Genomic DNA, 19,716 nt, shown 5'->3' with positions numbered 1-19,716 from the left:
AGCAAAGCAAGACACAAGTTGCCAAAGTTCTTTGTGTTACTCGTGCATGAGGGAGAGAACTGGACGAGCGCCGTTCCTTCACTTGACCCCAGTTGCTCTCGTCTGCTCCCTCGTAACACTGCACTTTATTGAGGTTACATGAATATGCGTAGGTTCATTACCATATGACATCTTACATCTTACATTTGTTTACATACATGTAAACAAAGAGTACCAGTCTGTGCATAGTGTAGGTGTGTTTGCCTGGAAGTCCAGCAGTTCATCTACACAAAAGGGACTTATACTAAAACAGATATAGAGTAGGTTTCCTATAGTATAAATCAGTAAGAGAAGGTATGACCTCTCTCATGACCTTAAGATGTGTGTGCATGCCAGAGTGCTGTGGAAGGCACACAGAGTCTTTGCAGACTGCTAAGGATCAGACATCCTGTAATTATGACCAACACCAACATATGCATGCAGATGACATCTTTTTAATGTTATTACACCCCGGCCTAGGCAACCGGGGTGCAACGTAGAAAAAACAGAAATAAGGAAAATAAAACCACGAAGGCTCTCCACCAAAATCCCGAAACGAAAATATCCCATAACGAAAGTATTGACAAACCCATTCACAACTATTTACAACAAACTATTTATTTACAACACGGGGGGAGATCGCGACCATGACATACTGAAACACAAGGCTTAAATACATAGAAGGAGCAATAAGGGAAAGGACCACAGGAGGGAAACACAGCTGGGGCAAATTAGACCTGACGAGACAAGGAAACGTAAACTGAACACACTAAGATAACACAGACTTTCAAAGTAAAGCAGGAAATACATGACAGTCACGCAAAAACAAAACACTGACAACACCGAAACGTAACAATGTAAATAAACGAGATCAGCTGCATCTATTCCAATAGCACGGCTTTGTAGTAGGAGGATCCGGTGCTGAACTAGTCTGCCTACAGTTTGGATCTTTCACCAGTTCAAAACATTCTATTTCTCATGAATGTAAAATATGGCAAATATTATATGGCAGACTCAGCACTTGAATCCAATATCAAACAAGAATGGGACAACAGTCCTCTCCCAGCAGCTGGTGTCTTCAGCTCCCAGATGTTTACATACTCTTCCTGTCCAAACTGTTTTAAAACATGTCATTGCCATCAAATTCAAAATCACCTTATTTTCTTTCTTAAAATAGCATGTTTTCTCAATTTAATTAGCCGATTGCTCATTTTGAAAAATGCACCATTTTTACCTCCTGGTAACTACTTTGTTTGCTGCTTAGCGACATTTAAAGAAAAAAAATCTGTATTTTTACTGGCATCACTTCCTGACATCAGTGAATGTCCTCCAGCTTTAAGTTGGTCTTTAGTTCCTAAATGGAAATTAGAGCATCTTTAAATGCAGTATAATGTAGCATATACATAGCAGAGAGAACCAGAATCTCAAGACTGGCTTTGATTCAGATGTAGCAGTTACAATGTGCTGAGTCCTGCGTTGTGAAAGTGTGCTGATCATGGAGCACTTATGCTTGCCATGGTCAAATTTGTGACATTCATTTGGGCAACCAACAGAAATGCAGAATAACAGGAAGAAGGTGCATATAGTACAAATAAAGACCATAAGTGGCCACACACAAAAAATGGTTAAACATCAATAGAAAATCCTCACTTTGAAAGCAAATAGTAATTATTATGTAAAACAATGCATCTTTTCAGTTGCAGTCACTCTAGACATCAGTGATACTTATACTTAGAATTAAGATAAACAAAACAAACAACGAAAAAACTAAGACAAAGTTTAAGGCTCTGTTTCCAAGTCAGACATGACATCTGTTCCTCTCAGGTAACAGCCAGCTCTACTGAGCATGCTTCAGAGACGGCCAGGTAACCTGAGCTAGACCCACTCATATACACGGTACGTGTTGCAGCACTACAGCAACCAGTAAATGATGGCTCTACAGCAGACAAGCACTACAGGTCATTCTGATGGATCATGTGAGTGGAGTGCACCATATCAGGAGCAGGGTTAAAACACTTGGTTAGGAACAGGTAAGGAACCTGCTAATGTTTTTAATGGATTTCTATGATGACGATCTGACAATGATCTTTTTTAAAATTAATATTTAGATGTTCAGATTAAGAAACCAAGCTGTAGTAGATGACACTGGAATAAAGGTATACAATTTGGTATTTGGTAAATACCAAATTGTAATTGGGTCACTAATAAGCTCTGTTAAAAGCATATTTTCCAAATGTTGTAACTGTCTAGTGAGTTGCCGTGACGATGGTGGGTCAAACTTATCCAAGGAGTCAGTCAACTAATAAGATGGGAAAAGTTTGAACTGGACTGAAACCTAATATCCCATGGTTAACATGTGTGTACCCTGACCATCACACTATCATAAGGCCTGGCGTGCTTCAGTGAAAGTCTCACTAATGTAGTTTCCAGGCAAGTTCGTAGTTTCTTCCCAGCACTTCATTAACCAGTGCAGTTCATCAGGAAATCTAGGCTATATTACCAGCTGGTAATGCCATTTTCAACTTAAACCAGCATGAGGTTGGCTTTACCTCAGGAGGTAGAGCAAGTTAGGTACTAATTGTGACTTCCTAATAATGTACTAACTAATCCAAAGGTCAGTGGTTTGATCCCTGATTGTTTCAGTCTGCATGGTCAAATATCCTGGATAAGATACTAAACCCCAAATTGTGTTTGTTGAAGTGTGACTGTTGGATAGAAAGATGGTAAACAGTGCTTGTATGAATGGGTGAATGAGACATAGACTAGAAAAGTGCCACATAAGAACGAATCCATTCAGTATTACCACTGAAGCTATGTTTGGCTGCTCCCTTTAATCATAAGGAGCCACCACAGCAGGTAGCTGTTTTGACTTGGCTGATTTTTGTTCCTCACACAAACCCAAAGAGATCTGTGTGCCTCCTCGGGATTGAACTGAGGGACCTTCAGACTGTTTTGTGAATGTATGAACCACTACGCTGTGACGTTGCTCAGTGATGTTTTACTAACAGCAGGCAGAAAATCTCTAAAGCAGATATACTAGAAGCTGAACATCCTTAAAACAAAATAACACATCGACTTCAGGAGGCACAGACAGGCTCACTGCCCTCTCATTATAAATGGAGAATGAGTGGAATCTGTCTCCACCTTCAGGTTTCAGGGCGATCACATCTCCGCTGATCAAGTGCAGCAGCAGCTACACTTCCTCCTGAGGAAGAATAACATGGACCAGAAGCTGCTGCTGCTACTGTTCCTCAGTGTAGAGCAAGCTCTCCTACTGTGTGTTCTGATGTCTTATTATTTATATTTTGTTCCTGCACAGTAGATGTGGAGCATCCACAATTTCATTTTTTATGTACAAGGACAATAAAGGGCAGTTCTATTCTGTTCCACTACAAATGTATATTTGTCCTGGTCCTAGGTTCTTGCGTTTACTTATTATTACTGTTATTCTGTGCCTGAAGATTTAGATTACTATCTGATGATTGACTTTCTATCATACTGTTAATTCTGAGTGTCAGTTCTTGTTGTATTGTGTGAAGTCTGTTGGCTGTTTAGTTTCTATGAAATTTTGGCTACAAGTCTAGATTGCTTTACTGTTATGGTGTTCGGTCTGAGTTCTTTGTTTTCTGTCTCATCCACATGTGTCTTGTCAAGAGACAACAAAGAGACACAAAACAGCTTTAAAGAAATACAGTACACAAAAAAGAGATGCACCACAAAACAACTTTTTTTTTTGGCTGCTCCCTTTAAGTGTTGTCACAGCCGATCATCTGCCTCCATCTAACCCTATCCTCTATCAACAATTTCTGTTCCCCTTCACTACATCCATAAACTTTTTCAGAGGTCTTCCTCGTTTCCTCCTGCCTGGCATTTCCATCTTCAACATCCTTTGTCTAATATATCCACTTCCAACTCGAGTTTCTAACTCTGTCCCCAAACTGCTCACCCTGAGCTGTCCCTCTGATGATGTCCATCCTGGTCACTCTGTCACTTGCACGTCAGCCTCTTGTCTTTTTCTTAGAGCTACTGCCTCCAAACCCTGCATCATAGTAGGTCTCACTACTGTCTTGTAAACCTTCCCTTTCTTGCTGCTATCCTTTTGACACAAATCCCCCTGACACCATCTCCACCTACTCCACTCTGCCTACACTCTCTTCTTCACCTCTTGTGTACTGTCTGTTGCTGTGGATAGTTGACCCCAGATATTTAAAGTTGTCTACCCTCACTCCTCTATTCCTAGGAGCTTCACTGTTACACCTGTCTCCCAGGTGTCTACTGTCTCTTCAGTAGTATTAAGACGAACTATAATGTCAGTTAAAACAGTTCCCTACAAAAGAAAGCTATGCAAAAGAACAACAGTGTCGAGACTCACAAAAATGGGGCAACATGACAGAGACAAAAGAGATTAACGTGACACACAAAGATGCATGAAATGACAACAAAGAGACTTGATGTGATGAAAAACAGACACAAAACAACTACCAAGAAATTCAAAATCACTATGTAAAAATGCACGAGATCAGAGTGCAGCTGTACATTTACAACAGTGAAAAAAGAGCTTAGTGAAGATGGAAGCTCCACATTGAGTTCAGTGTTAATAAAACATAATGCTTAAATAGCTCTTAAATCAGGTTTAAGTGGTGCTTAGACATTATTGTTTCAACCAGCAGTGCTGTCTGCGCTAGGAATAAACTGCAAAATGCGTTTCTTGTATAGGAGATAAAAGTCTGCCGGGTTGAAATATAATTGCACTCTGTAATGAATGTGTTGTCTTGCTGGTCAATCTGATGAGCCATTCTGCTTTATGGTTATTGTGGAGTAGCTTACATTTGTTTATCACCAGAGAAAAGTCCATTAGTAAAAGAGCTTCAGCAGAAACATGATAGGCCTCATTTGGCTACAATGTCGAGCTGTTATCCATCAGTCAGCCTCCTCTGGGGACAAACTCTATCTCCCCAGTGCTGCCTAACACACAAGTACACATGGTGATGCATTACCATTTAGCTTTATTTGTTTGCTTAGCAACAGAGAGCAAACGTGTACTTGGTGATTATTTTCAGTCTGTGAAAACACCCATGAAGACGTCTGTATGTGTTTTATTCATGATGTCACTCATTCGTCTGCAGTACTTGTGTGTTGTTCTTTTCAGGAAGCTGCAGGCTAAGGTCCACACTCAGCCATGCAGGTCTGACTACACAAGATGGGTGATTATGGTGTTTTTACAGTGATACAATTACGTCTTTTTGTAGGACAAACGGATGATAATGGCGATACGGATAAAGCTGTATCAGGTTACGACCCTGTGGAAGAGAGGCCTCATCATCACTGCACTGTAACACAACATGTACAGTGAGTAGTACACATGGTTTTCTTGCATCGCAGAGGCCCACTGCAGGCAGTTAAGATTATGCAAATTTCTTTTCAGATATTTTGCTGATGTTGTTGCTGCTAGTCATCAGCGCCCAGCGCATGTCCCAAGTCCCGTTGTGTCCTGCTTCCTGTATGGTTTGTTCTGAGGATGCTGTCATCTGCCAAAGACTGACTAAAATTATAGGTAAAAAAAATATGCCCTCTATAACTGAAAGCTGAGCCTAAATAAGTGCATAGTCCTACTGTACGGTAGTCATATGAAAAACGTTATTTGTCAGTATTCAGAGCTGAAGACAGCAAAACACGAGAGAAAAGGAACTAACAAAATAAAGGAGAAAGTAACTAAACAGGTAAACACTGAACACAGACATGAAGGATTAACAATCGAATAAGAGGGTACTGGGATATGGAGGACTGGGAGAGTTACGTTACACTGAAATAAAGCATTTCATGCTTTAATAATCAATTGTAAATTAATAAAATAATTTGCTAATTACTTTTTGATTATGTTTGTTTTGTTTGTTTTTTTAAAAAAATATCCATTATATGGTAATTTAATGGACAAAAACACAAGGAAGTTTGATTAGTTTCCAAGTTTATTTGTGAAAGCAGACATTAGCTTACTAAAAACGGTAGAATTAAACCCGATTCTTTGATCCCTTTGATAGAACAGAGAAAACCCGACTCAGAGTGGTCAAAACATTTATAATTCTTTATTCAATCATCTTCCGGAAGAGAGAGCCCTGCACAGCCCATAGCCAGCTGCAGAATCTCTAACATTAGAAGCTCAGCCTGTGTCTCATATAGTGTTATTTTGGTACTTCACACGTCACACAGTTTCAATACAAACAACTCCTTATATGTCAGTAGCTTCCTCTTTTTCTGTCTAACTTCCTCTATTTATTAATATGCGTGTACAGCTGCACACGGACTTCCTGTTTTTCAGTCTGGCTGAGCACTTAGTTTGTGAGTCAAAAGTGCCCTTGGTTTACAAGCCTTCATTACTAAAATACATAAAACCATATAATCAGCAAATAAGCATTAAGAATATATATATATATATTTATTTATTTATTTCTTAACAGTAGCTAGCTAGTACCCCCATATCACAAACTAACACAAGCCTACAAGGGTAGGGCTACCTGGAGTGATGCTAATGTTACGTGCTACTTTCGTGTTACCTTCCGCAATTCGTAATTCATAATACTAATTTGCAAATGGATTGACTAATACATATTTTATTGCACAATGCATTATAAAATGACAAAATGTAATAATAATAAAATCAATCCTTAAAGCTCAAAGAAACACAAAAGCCAGTATTGCAAAATATAAACTAAAGAAAACCAACAGAATTTGACATTACTAAAAACTGTCATATATTACACTTTTTTATAAGCTTATGATGTAGCATAATGCAAAATGTACCACTTTAATGTGGTACATTTACTTCTTATGTATGTAACCGAAAGGCACTAATATGCTGATGATGTTGTGTGTTTTTGTATGCCTTGACCAGTTGCTCCGAATACCACACAGGCTCTGCTGCTAACAGAAGGCTCAATTTCTACAGTTCCGCCTGCCTCACTGTCTGAGCTGAGCAACATTACAGTCATTGGTGAGTAAACTGGTGAGTTCTGAGAATTGCAAAACAGCAACAATAGTGGTAAGACAAGTTGATTCTGTTCACGGGGGGCATGTTCTGATATGTTCTGATTTAGGACCTGGGTGGCTTGGGGATAGAAGCTCCTCTTGAGTCTCTCTGTTCTTGCCCGTATGGTATGGAACCTTCTGCCTGATTGCAGAAGTTTGAACAGTTTATTGAAGGATGGGACGGGTCCTTCAAAGTAAAGCAAAGTTAGTTTAACCCTGGAGAACCCATGGGGTCAGATCCGACACCACTGGTTTACTAGGGAACCCATGGGGTCAAATTTGACCCCATGGGTTCTCCAGGGTTAAATAGTGAATCAAAAAGCAGCCACAATGGTCAAGAGGGGTATTTGAAGGTAGCAAGCAAAAGCTTCTAATGCAGCTTTTCATATTCTATGATAAATTTTGCCTCTCAAATTTACAAAAAATAAAGACTCGAGACTAACTACACACAAGCAAGGCAATTAGTCTTGCTTGTGTTACATGTTCCCTCTTAGTACAGCCTTTAACTTTTGATCCATAGAGGTCAGTGTGCCAAACCCTTTTGCTAGATGAAATAGAGTTACTTTTAAAACTTTGACCCACTAAACTTCAGAAGAAAGTCCTCTGCACCATAAAAATACTGCAAAGCAATGGCAGATGACAGACAGAAAAAGAACAAAAGAAGGGAAATTGTCCTTTTCTTTTTTTAGAAACAATAGCATAGCCAGGCAACAGGACATCTTTCACTTTTTAGATGCATTAAAACATTTAGACTCCCGGTTTTATAGTGTTCAAATGTATTTCTCCCTGCTGATCATCCAGGTTTGAGTCATAACAACATCTCAGAACTTGGTAAAGAGTCCTTCAGAAATCTGCCCTTCCTCCGCACATTACTGCTGGACCACAACCTCCTGAACAGTGAGTCTCTACAGGGTGGAGCTCTGATGAATCTAACCCAGCTACAGGTCCTTACCTTGGGCCATAATATCATTAGCACGGTAGGTACCTTTGCTGGGGAAAATGCTACTATTTGCAACAGTAGCATTTTCAGTTGAGAGATTTTACAGTTAAGTGATTACTTCATTAATCAGGGATAGTAAGTCATGGAAAAGATGGATGTAGCCGTTGTCACTTTACCAGCTGAAGGCTCGAGCTGAACATCTTAGTTTTTTGAAGACCTGATGTGACTAACTCATCATATATGGTGAAGCATATCCTCCTTTTCTCCTTCTGGACACCTATGGGGACAGTAATGAGCAAAATGAGCATCATATTGTATTCAGCAAAAATTGAAACCAGAGATAGAAGTCACAAATGATGAGTAAAGTGTTTACTGAGGTAATAGAGCAAGGCTGCCCAGGGTAATCTTCCTATGGAAGCTGAACCTTTTTCTACCTGCTGGCATTTAGAAAGAAGATAACCTTTATATAAAACATAGACAGTAAAACCAAATACTATGTGCAGATGGTAGTAGATGTTTATCGTCTTCCACAACGTTTCTTGTGCATTTAAAGAACATACAGCATTTTAAGTTTTGGGACTAAATACATGAAGTAAGAATCAACTCTGTGTTGCTGTGTAGATCCAGGGTGGCTGGTTTAAAGGTGCCAAGGCTCTGCAGAGTCTTACACTGGAGGGAAACCTGCTCACCAGCTTAGATTCTCGTTCCTTCCCTCTAAATGACCTCAGAGAACTCAGGAATCTGGATCTGTCAGATAATCTGATTGAGCATGTGGAGAGAAACAGGTAAGAAGTTAATATTACAATGTTTATTTATTTCCTTCCTTTAAAAGAAATAAAGGACCTTCACCAAACCTAATGTAATATATATATAACCCTCTGTGTCTTAGTTTCCGTGGCTTGGTGAGCCTGACGACTCTGGATCTTTCCAGAAACCGCCTGAGTTCTGCTCCTGTGGATGCTTTTTCTTACCTCACCTGGCTGACAAATCTCAACCTGGACCTCAACTCATGGAACTGCTCCTGTCAGCTGCTGGAGCTCGCCGACTTCCTGTCCACCTTCATCCAACAACCTGACAAGGTACAGGAACTCCCCCCACTAAACCTACGTCCACTCACCAGTACAACCTGAACTGACTTAAATCTTTTCTCTTTCTATTTGTGCTGATCTCAGATCCTCTACAATGGCCGTAGGATGGTTTGTGCGAGCGCTGACAACCCAGCTGTAACCACAGTGCTGGAGCTGACCGATGCCAATTGTGTCCCGTCCAATCAGAACATCACAGTGCATATAGAGCCAAGAGCCAGCGTAACGCCTCAGTTGTATGCTCGAGATCTAGCCATCACTGCAGTCATCTGCTTTATTGGTGAGAATGATAAACAACACAGGATAAAAGAACAATGATTTAACTCTTAGACGTTAATGAAAGAATAAGAAAAGAGGAGTATTAGATGGAGAATCATAAGCACAGAACACCCAGCTGAAGCAACACAGTTCTAAATGATCAACATTCGAAAATAAAAACAGGAGAAAAATACACTGCAGAACCTTTAATACCCAATCATACTCATTCTCCTGTGCTTCAGGTGGCGTTGGCTTGACTCTGCTGATAGTTCTGATTTACTATCAAGTGTCTCGAAAGAAAAAAATGAAAGAAAGTAAAAGACTGAAAGAGCAAGAAGGAGGAAGCAGCAGCACAGCTAACCACCGTGTTAATCACCTCGATGTTAGAGAGAGGAGGAGGGATGTTTTCTTGCAAGAAAACAGCAGGCAGCAGTGGAACAAGGACGCCGTGACTTTGGACACATGGGCAAATGAACCCAGAGACCAGTTTAGATTTAGAACTGATGAGAACGGTGGCTGTTTCAGCTGTGCTGACTGCAGCAGTGATGCACCACAGCTGAACCCAATGAGAAGAGAAAACAGGATGAATGGAGGGATTGAGGCAGAGGTGGACAGAGAAAGGAGAAAAATAAGAAGGATACCCGACGAGGAGGGGAAAAGGACAGAAGTTCAGCATAGAATCTTGAACAGGGACACCCCTAACAAGTTTGTTTTTCAAGAAAATACAAATTCATCTTCTTATCCACAGAGTGAAGCCTTTAATCAGAGAGCAGAGATCCTGCCAGCCCGGAAGAACGGCAGAAATGTGAACAATCACAGGACACACGCAGAAGTAAAGATTAAAGGATATGAGAGTTTACGCTGTGAAAGTTGTCACAGGACATACAGAGCAGAGCAGGACATGAGACAACGGAAGATTGGGACCAATCCAGGAGACTTTGCTTTCCCTAATGGCTTCTCTTCTCAGTACAGGCTGAATGAAAGCGGAAGGAATGCTCATAACCACTCTGACATGATGAAGAACACAGAGTTGAGAAAAGTAATCAGAAATGTGTCGTTTGATCTGCAGAGTTCAAGAACCCTGGAGGAAGGAAACAGTCAAATTGAGGACAAGAGAGAGGAGGACGTAATAAGAGACAAAAGAAAGAGAAGAGAAAAGAGGCAGAAAGTTCAGTCCAGCCGGTTGGTGAAGGTCAAACTAAACTTGAATCCACTAAGAAAAAGCAAAGTCCATCCAAGGAAGAAAAATGAGCAGGGTCCTTTGGAGAAAAGCAGCTCCAAGAAAAGCAAAGAAAAAAGAAAGGATGGAAAAGAACGTGAGGAGAAGGAAGAAAAAGGAAAGTCTAGCAAGAAAAAAATTGGAAAATCCTCCAAGATTGAGACATCGGCTGAGGTTGGAATCAAGGAAGAAGAGGTCGGAGGAGAGGAAGGACAGAAAAGCCAAACACCCTCTGAAAAAACAACTTCCAAAAGTGATAACAATGACCAGAAAAGTACAGAAGACAGTAGATACCCAGAGAACAACCAGTCTGTGCAAAGCAGCAGTGCTGCTGACCAATCAGGGTCCACTATTGTTAGTGGACATGGGCAAAGTCTGCTGGGTAATAAGTATCAAGGAACTGGCCTGACTCTGGGTAGTGCTCAGCATTCGTCTACCAACCTCTCACTGCTTGGCTCAGCTGGCTCACAGCTAAGCGGCAGCAGCCTCTCTCTTCCAGGGGGGAACTTTCTGCTCAGCACCTTGGCCTCAGGATCAAATTTGCTGTTCCCCAGAGGTCCAGCTCCTAGTATAGCATTCAGTGGGCCTAACGTGGCTCCAAGCAGTGCTCCAGACATGCTTATTAGAGAAGCTGCAGGGGGAGTTCTGTCTGCTGCTAACCCTTTACATGCAAGTGCAACACCTCAGACCGGAGGAGCTCCCTTGAACTTAGCAGCAAACCCAGGTGTTAATCCTGCAGTTGTCCAGTCCCCCTCTCAGAGCCAAATGCTTCCTGACAGTGCTCCTCTTGTAGCCATGCCAAAACCTGAACTAGTGCAGGGACAAGTCATTCAGAATGCAGGACTGCATGAGCTATCTGTTGAACCTCAAACATCCATGACCAAAGAGAACCTCCCTGCCTCGCAGGATTGTATGTCTGAGGTTGCCCCCAAAAGACTCGAACCAGCGAGCACAGTGGAGAATATATCAATTAGTAACAGTCAGGCAGAGACTGGGAATGTATCTGTTGGTACAATAGCTGATATATCAGTAGGGGGTGTGGCTCAAACTGAGGTGCCTGCAGTGGAAAGGTCTGGAGCCAGCATGCAGGAGGCAGGTGTATCAGGTGTGCCCGGTATATCCACAGAGAGTGAATCCTCCACAGCAGCTGCTCTGCTGCAGCAAGAGTACCTGCCTGAGGAAGGAGGCTCCCCTTCCCTCAGGAGGAAGCTGAGACTGGTGCTTCCTGAGAAGACATCCAGCCGTCCTCTCACTGCTCTGGAGAGGAAAATACGTTAGAAGCTAACTCAGTATTTAAACTACTTTTTATCTGAGTAAAAGGAGCTAATGTTACTACTGAATCATTTTGAGATTTAGAGGATTTCATATTGTTTATTTTTTATCAATTAGTATTTTTGCATTTTAAAATCATTCATGGCCTTTGAAGCAGCATTTGAATAAAATTACATCACATGAAAACCATTTAGTGGCTTTGCTGCAGCTTTCTGTCGTTCCTCACAATCTTCATCTACAGATGGTATTTCCTTGTGTGTTGTGACAGTATAGTTAAAAATGACGACATTTATTCGTGGACATGAAGCACAGTTTCATGTAAGGCGGAGCTGTTGCTTAGTTCAGCTGCTAACTTACAACAGCCATTCACACATTTGAGGTTATAATTGCTCGAGTAGTACAGTAAGTTCTACGGTAAATACAGTAGTGAAATAAAGACAACATCTTTCAGTGATCTGAGGACTAAAACACTGTAACTTTGACCTTTATGCAGATTGCAGCAGGTTTCTGGGGTTTTGGTGTGCATGCAGGATTGGGTTTCAGTTTTGGCCCTAGGGTGGCTGTTTGCAGAGGATTAGGTTTCCTGGTCACACTGCAGAGCTCTACATGCTACCTACACAGGGGTCCATTTACTGTCTGAGCTTTCCTCCTCCCGTGAGTCACTGTGATACATTATACTGTCGAACGTCACTATCTTGTTAATGTTGTTCATGGATATGATCACAGAGAAGGTGTCTGTGGTCCTGATTCTTAGACGGCATTGCATTTCTAAGAACAATAACTTTATTTGTATATCTGTTTTTAAAACACACAGTTTAAAAAAAAGTGCTTCACAGATTGGATAGAAGCACGTGTTAATAATAAGTGTACATTTAAACACACAAATACTTACATTAACTGCTGCATGCACACTTCAACACACATATAAGAAGAATGAGAGCCAAAAATTAAAGATGAGGGTAAAGGTAACTTATAAAAACACTTTTTTAATACAAACCAAACATTGAGCTGACCTGATAAGGTAGAGGAGGGCTGTTCCGAAGTTTTGGAGCTCCAACCTAAAAATTGTGGTCACAAAAAATTCATTTCACTTCAGTTTTATTTATATAGTACCAAAGAGAAAAAATGGCAACAATCAAACAACCCCCTCTGAGCAAGCACTTGGTGATAGCGGGGAGAAAAAAAACTCCTTTTTAAAAAGAAGAAATCAGACTCAGGGAGGGGCAGCTTTGGGTGAGGAAAAGAAGACAGGGCAAAAGACATACTGTGGAATAATATCTAACGATTAAATGCAGAGTGGTGAATAAACACACAATGAATTAAAACAAAGTGAGTGAAGAAAGCCTAGCCCTAGTGCAGTTTAAGTAAGGGAAGATTCAGGGTTACCTAATACAGTATAAGCTTCATCAAAAAGGAAAGTTTGATCTTAGAAGCAGATCCAAACTAGGAGCTGGTTCCACACAGCGCTGCTTCCCATTATACTTAAAAACCCAGAGCGGGAACCACAAGTAAGCCTGTAGTCTGTTAGCAAAGTGGGGTGATATGGTACTATGAGGTCTTTAAGATAAGATGGGGCCTGATTATTAGATTAACACGGAGCCAATGAAGAGAAGTTATCATGGGACAACTATCTTTCTAGTCCGTGTCAGTACACTTGTTGTAGCACTTTGGATCAATTGAAAGCTTTTCTGGGAGTTTATAGGACACCCTGATAATAATGAACTAGAGTAGTCCAGCTTAGAAGTAATAAATACAATTAGTAGCATTTTAGCATCTGTTGTTTGTAATGTGTTTGTAATTTTAGAGATACTGCAAAATGCAAGAAAGCAGTCCTACATATTTGCTTAATTCAAAGGTATTGAAAGACAAAAACCTCAAAGATTTCTCACAGTGTTTCTGGAGGCCAGGTAATGCCACCCAGAGTAAGTATTTGGTTTCTAAGATTTCTAGGGCTGAGTACAAATACCTCAGTTTGATCTGAATTTAGGAGCAGCTTGTTAATTTGTAACACACCTAGATGGAGAAAGATTTTTACAAAGGTAAGGACTTTTCAGCAAGCAAACTTTATAAACAGGCTATAAAAAGCCTATTTTAATGTCCTAATTCTTTGTAGAGCTTTCAAAACAGATATTGGATTGATATATGATGTGTTGCTGAATTATATATATTGCATAAAAACATACTACTACTACAAAGTTTGGTATGGTTTTGTACAGGCTAAACTGGTTAGCTGGCAGTAGCAGTGTAGTTTGCAGTGATGCACTATGGTGGGCTGATGCGTAGCATGCTGTGGTGTTTAATGTAATCATTACATCAAGAGTAAAACATGTATATTTGAGGTCATGATGATTAGATTCACTCACAGACTCCCTTTCATACTAGCTTCCTTAGTGTCCAGGGGATGGAAATCAGCCATAGAGCTTGTGAAACATCTGCTTATATGTTGTTGAATTCAGTGGGGTTGATCCTCAAAACACAGTGAATATCAGAGTAACAGCACAGGCCAGCTGATTGCAGCCTTACACAAAGGAAAATTGACTGAAAGTCACAAAACAACTCATGAAACATTTTTCTATGCATGTCTTCTCTCCCAGCTGCACCACAACACCTGACTTTAGGGCTCCCCCTTAGGGATACACCCTGGACAGGTTGCCAGGATGTTGCAGCATATAACTATATAATGTATAAGTAACATGAAGCTATGCACCAATAGATTTTTTTTTCTTCAAAAAATCATCTCTTTTCTTACATTGGTCTGTTTCCCATTACATCCCATGTAACTCTTTTACTTTCCAAAAGTAGAGTAACACACTGCAGCCCCCCCCCCCCCCCCAAACCCCCCCCCTACCATTCAACATATTTCTAGTTGTATGCACACTATTTTATTCACTCCATTACTTCACAGCTAAATCTGGTGCTTTTCCAACAAAATCAGCTTAGATGACGTGACGATGATGGATTTAGGGATAGTGTAATAACACCGGGAAATGTATGACATATAAGAAGTGGTTGCAGTCCTTGCCTGTGGTTGTTAGGGGGCAGTGTGTACCTGCACACACAAACGGAGGCACCCTTTCAGCAGCTGCACTTTTGATTTATGACTCACTTTGGAGACATAATTATAACAGAGGGGAAAATACCTAATTTGCTAGAGTTAGGGGCCTGAGTGTTGAATTTGAACTCATTTTACCAAAAAGACAAAGGCTGACAGGAGAGAATGAAACCATTTAACATTTGATATGATCTTCTAAAATATCAAAATGTCAAATGTACACAGGTTTATATTCTGTGGAGGGGGAGGTTTCCCTCAGTATAAAGGTTTAACACTTATGATAGACCAAAGATGGTTTTGTGGGCAAAAATTATTCTTTTTCAAGGTACCAAAACAGATCTGGACTGGACTCCAGATACCCCCCAAACAGGTAACTTGTTTGGTTTTCTCTTCACCACTTTCTCTCTTTAGAAACCATGATGGCTTCGCCATAGAGTACAGAATAAGTCCAGAACAAATCAAAAACCCAGAACACTACCACAGTAAAACGCTATACAAATACAGGCCATTTACCATTTACAGTAAGTGCAATGATCTAGCAACAACTGAGGACCTAGTAGCAGGAGAGTAATCAAATTGCACTCAGGTAGATCATTACTTAACTGTTTCCAGGTGCATCAACAAGGAAGGTAGGAGAGCCAGCAAGACCTTGCCGCTGAAACAAACAAGCAGAGTTACAACAAACACACATGCACACCACAGAAGAGAGAAGCGTTCGAGCATAAGGTGGAGAAACGGTAGAAAACGATGGTAAACACAGGAGGACAAGGAGACCATGACGTACCCCCTACCCCACCCCTCAACAATAAGAGGCTCCAGATGACCTAACCTGGCTTGTTGGAATGCCTACGTTGAAAATCTCTAACCAAGGAGGCATCCTTGACTGTGGAACCAAAGTCCTCTCCTCTGGCAGATATCCTTTCCAATCAACTATCCGGTCTTTAAGTGATGACATGACAAATCCTGCTTCCGGGCCCAAACTACCCTGTGTTTAATAAGGCCTTTGTGTTTTTAATATGTTTTAATGCTTTGTATCTTGTTCTATTTAATCTCAACAGTGATCACAGTCAGTGATCACTGTCGGCCTCTCTCGGTTTTTATTACCTCTATTCATTTTAAAGCTCAGTTTTTAAAACCTTATGATGTAACTACAGCCCATGCAGCAGTATATTAATGACTAACCTCGTATTGTGGATGGATTATCTCAGTTGTTCTCGTGACTCAAGTTCGGTCCGTTTACAGCATCCTGTCATGCGATTGCATTTGTTTGTAACCATCCGGAACCCTCGTGTTAACTTTTATCGGGTGGGAAAAAGTTAGCGTTCATCCTCCAGCTTCACTGTTTTAATTATGCTAACATAGCTGTGTCACTAGCGATCATGTACTAGCTAGCCTAACTTCAGTAACTCTACAAATGTCACTGCTGTTTACTTTACTGTCTTCATTTATGTTGAAAGTGATAGCAGAGCTACAGTATACGTCTTAATTTGTTTCGAAAATCCCTCAGTCAGAACATGGTATATTATATTTAGATGGAAACTAGCGAGCTAACTATATTTTGTTGTTCAGTTGCTGTGAGAGGGCAACTCTTGGCCCAATCAAAACTGAAGTTGGGGAAACCGTCCTTTGAGAGTGTTAAATGCTTTTGATGGGCTGCAGCATTCCATGACTCGTGAGAGGTAGGGCAAGTCTACCGAAATCTCTGAACTTCCAGTAAGTTAGGAAACCCTATGAAGTGTTGCAACTGTTTGACTTGTGGGGTCTGGCCACTCCATCACTGCTTGAACCTTGGCTGAGTACACCTTGACCTTCAACATGAAACTTCAATTTCTTACCCTTAACATAGTGTCTGCTCTCAAGTAATCTTTGGAGTACCTGATAAACATGGCGTTAATGGTCCAAAATAGTGTGAGACAAGATGGGAATATTATCCAGACAGATTAGTATGGAGCGGTTGAGGAACTCTCAAGGCACATCATTCACCAACACCTGGATAACAGCTGGAGCATTGGTAAATCCGATGGTCCTTGAAGTGACCCAAATGAGTTAAATGTTGTCTTCCAGTATTTTCCTTCCTTGACGTGGACCAGGTGGTAGGAAGTCTAACCTTGGAAAGACAGTGGCTCCTTGCAATATTTTAAAACAGTTGGAAAAGATAAAAGAGATTTTTCTTTTAACAGTGATCTGGTTCAGACCTTGGAAATTAATGCCGAAGAAGAGTCTTGTCAAGTTGATACAGAGTTTTGTCTTGAAGGCCGGATGATACATACCAGCAGCAAGGGAGTAATGGATATATTTTCCCATTACATCATGTCCTGGTGTGATGAGGCTGTGGCGATAATTCGTGGGGAGCAGTTTACCAAATCTTTAAGGAAAACTTTCTCCAAATCATGATATTCTGCAGGATTGATTGAAAGATATGTAGAATCTGTGCTGGAGGATGCAGCACACTCAAACCTGGAGGGGAAGCAGACTGTAGACAAAATTCATGGCAATGAAGGCTCTACCCAATAATCTTATTTGAATCCCAGTTAATTTTGGGGGGTCACAACCTTTCAGCCAAGTGTGACTCAGAACAAGCAGCCTACCAGGAGCATTAAAAATCTATAAACTGATATACCTTTGGCAAATACTTTTGGCAATATAATTATTGCCAAAAGTATTTGCTCATCTGCCTTCACATGAGCATATGAACTTCAGTGACATCCCATTTTAATCCATAGGGTTTGATATGATGTTGGCCAACCTTTTGCAGCTTCAACACTTCTGGGAAGGCTTTTCACAAGGTTTAGGAAGTAATTTTTATGGGTTTATGGGAATTTTTGACCATTCTTCCAGAAGCACATTTGTGAGGTCAGACACTGATGTTGGACAAGAAGAACTGAGGTGGATTGAGGTCAGGACTGAGGCCAGTGAGGTGCTTCTACACCGAACTCACTCATCCATGTGTTTATGGACTTTGCTTCATGCACTCGTTCAGAGTCATGTTGGCACAGGAAGGGGCCATCCCTAAAGTGTTCCCACAAATTTCACAGCATGAAATTATCCAAAATAATATGGTATGCTGAAACATTAAGAGTCCCTTCATTGGAAATATGAAACTCCTACAACAACTCCTGAAAAACAGTCCCACACACCTCACCCCTCCAACAAACTTTACAGTTGGCACAATGCAGTCAGAGTAGTGCTGTTCCCCTGGCAAAAACCAAACCATCGGATTGCCAGATGAAGAAGTGTGATTCTTCACGCAGAGAACACATCTGCACTGCTCTAGACCACTGGCAGCGTGCTTTACACCACTTTATCTATGCTTTGCATTGCGCATGGTGATATAAGGCTGCTGCTTGGTGATGCAGCTGCTCTGCCATGGAAACTCATTCCATAAAGCTCTCTATGCACGGTTCTTGAGCTAACCTGAAGGCCACATGAAGTTTGGAGGACCTACCACTTTGTTGGTAGGCCACAAACAGTTGACTGTGGAATATATGGTAGTGAGGAAGTTTCAGGGCTGGTCTTGTTTTGTTGTTGGCATCCTGTCACGATACCACAGTGGAATTCACTGAGCTCCTGAGAGCGACTCATTCTTTCACAAAAGTTTGTAGAGACAATTTGCATGCTAGGTGCTTGATTTTTATACACCTGTGGTCATGAAATGATTGGAACACCTGAAATCAATGATTTAGTTGAGTGAGTGATGTTTGGCAATACCCATCTGAGTACAATGGATCCATCTAGACACAAGACAGCTTTAGGTGACAATGTATCGATATTTGTCCACTGGGGAAGACTTCAGGTGACAGAAGAGATATTTTTGTTGAGACAACCTACAACAAAGCCTGGTGACGGTGCTGCAGACATACAGACGGTGCTGTGCTTTTTTGGAAACCGAATTTCCCAGAGGAACCCACCCGAGGGATTAATAAAGTTTTATCTTATCTTATCTTATCTCTTATATGGACAGGCACTTGGGGGAGGTAGGCAGAGCAGGGAAACTGGATGCAAGCGATAATAGTAAAAAAAAAAGACAATGAGACAGGCGAAGAAATAAAACTAAACTTAAGACATTAAAGACAAGACTATATCAAAATAAAACAGGAAGTGACTAAACTTAACTAAAAAGGGAAATGCAGACACATATATGCAAACTCTAGAAGTGTGACTAAATTATAACAGGACCTAAGGACTCCAAATATTCAGTAACATGGATATAATAAAATTATGAACACTAAAAAAAGAATACAGCCTAAAAGGCTCAAAACCACAGTCAGATCCAGGTCATGACAAAAAGTCCACAGCAAAAACAGCTCTAATCAGGAACCAAGGAACCTGAACATCAGTCCAACAATTTAGCAACAACGAGGGATTTTTTTCAGCCTTAAGTAGCAGGTAATTATTGATTAGATTGCACATAGGTGGGTACCTACCAAACTGTTTGCAGATGCGCCAACAAGGAAGGAAGGCGAGCTAGCAAGACCTCACCTCTGAAACACACAGAGTAACACCAAACTCCTCCGCACCCACACCAACAGAGGAGAAAGAAAGAAAGCAGAAGGTGGAGAAATAGGTAGAAAAGGTATGCCAATGCAGAAGGACAAGAAAACCGTAATATTCTTATTACATATGAGCAATCCAAAAACAGTAAGATAAGACTATTGTGCAGTAACTTCACCCTGTGCTGCCACCTTGTACACCTTGGTACAAATGTAACTGTGTCTGCAAGCATCTACATGAAATGCAAATGTTGAATGCAAGAGAAGTAATGTCTAGTGGGCTCCGTTGTGGCTCTGACTCTTCCCACACCCATGGTAGATGTTCCCACGCACATGTATAGAAATAGTTTAACAAAAAT

The 19,716-nt window shown here is 40.9% G+C and overlaps 1 protein-coding gene across 2 annotated transcripts; it reads left to right on the top strand.

Moving 5' to 3' along the window:
• Positions 1 to 1,751: 1,751 nt before the first annotated feature.
• On the top strand, positions 1,752 to 11,988 carry lrrc53 (leucine rich repeat containing 53). Of its 2 annotated transcripts, XM_085439719.1 has the most exons (9): positions 1,752 to 2,048; positions 5,268 to 5,367; positions 5,444 to 5,572; positions 6,908 to 7,006; positions 7,843 to 8,018; positions 8,603 to 8,766; positions 8,871 to 9,060; positions 9,154 to 9,346; positions 9,567 to 11,988. In XM_085439719.1, the coding sequence occupies exons 2-9, from the start codon at positions 5,361 to 5,363 to the stop codon at positions 11,819 to 11,821; spliced, it is 3,213 nt and encodes a 1,070-aa protein (XP_085295845.1). In that variant the 5' UTR covers positions 1,752 to 2,048; positions 5,268 to 5,360; the 3' UTR covers positions 11,822 to 11,988. The 2 variants fall into 2 exon arrangements, with proteins under 2 accessions (XP_085295845.1, XP_085295844.1); XM_085439718.1 differs by lacking the exon at positions 1,752 to 2,048 and having other exon boundaries at positions 4,245 to 5,367.
• The last annotated feature ends 7,728 nt before the right edge of the window (positions 11,989 to 19,716 follow it).

This window comes from Copadichromis virginalis, linkage group LG18, assembly GCF_057382275.1.
Source record: "Copadichromis virginalis isolate Kocher_CV1m ecotype Utaka linkage group LG18, C_Virginalis_male_GT1.1, whole genome shotgun sequence".
Lineage (NCBI taxonomy): Eukaryota > Metazoa > Chordata > Actinopteri > Cichliformes > Cichlidae > Copadichromis > Copadichromis virginalis.
This window is presented reverse-complemented; position numbering and strand designations above follow the sequence as displayed.

What these genes read in the sequence shown, in the direction of transcription:
- lrrc53 (XM_085439719.1), top strand. An exon ending in GAGCAACATTACAGTCATTG is followed by an intron (nt 7,007 to 7,842) that starts GTGAGTAAACTG and finishes CTGATCATCCAG; the next exon opens with GTTTGAGTCATAACAACATC. An exon ending in TCATCCAACAACCTGACAAG is followed by an intron (nt 9,061 to 9,153) that starts GTACAGGAACTC and finishes TGCTGATCTCAG; the next exon opens with ATCCTCTACAATGGCCGTAG.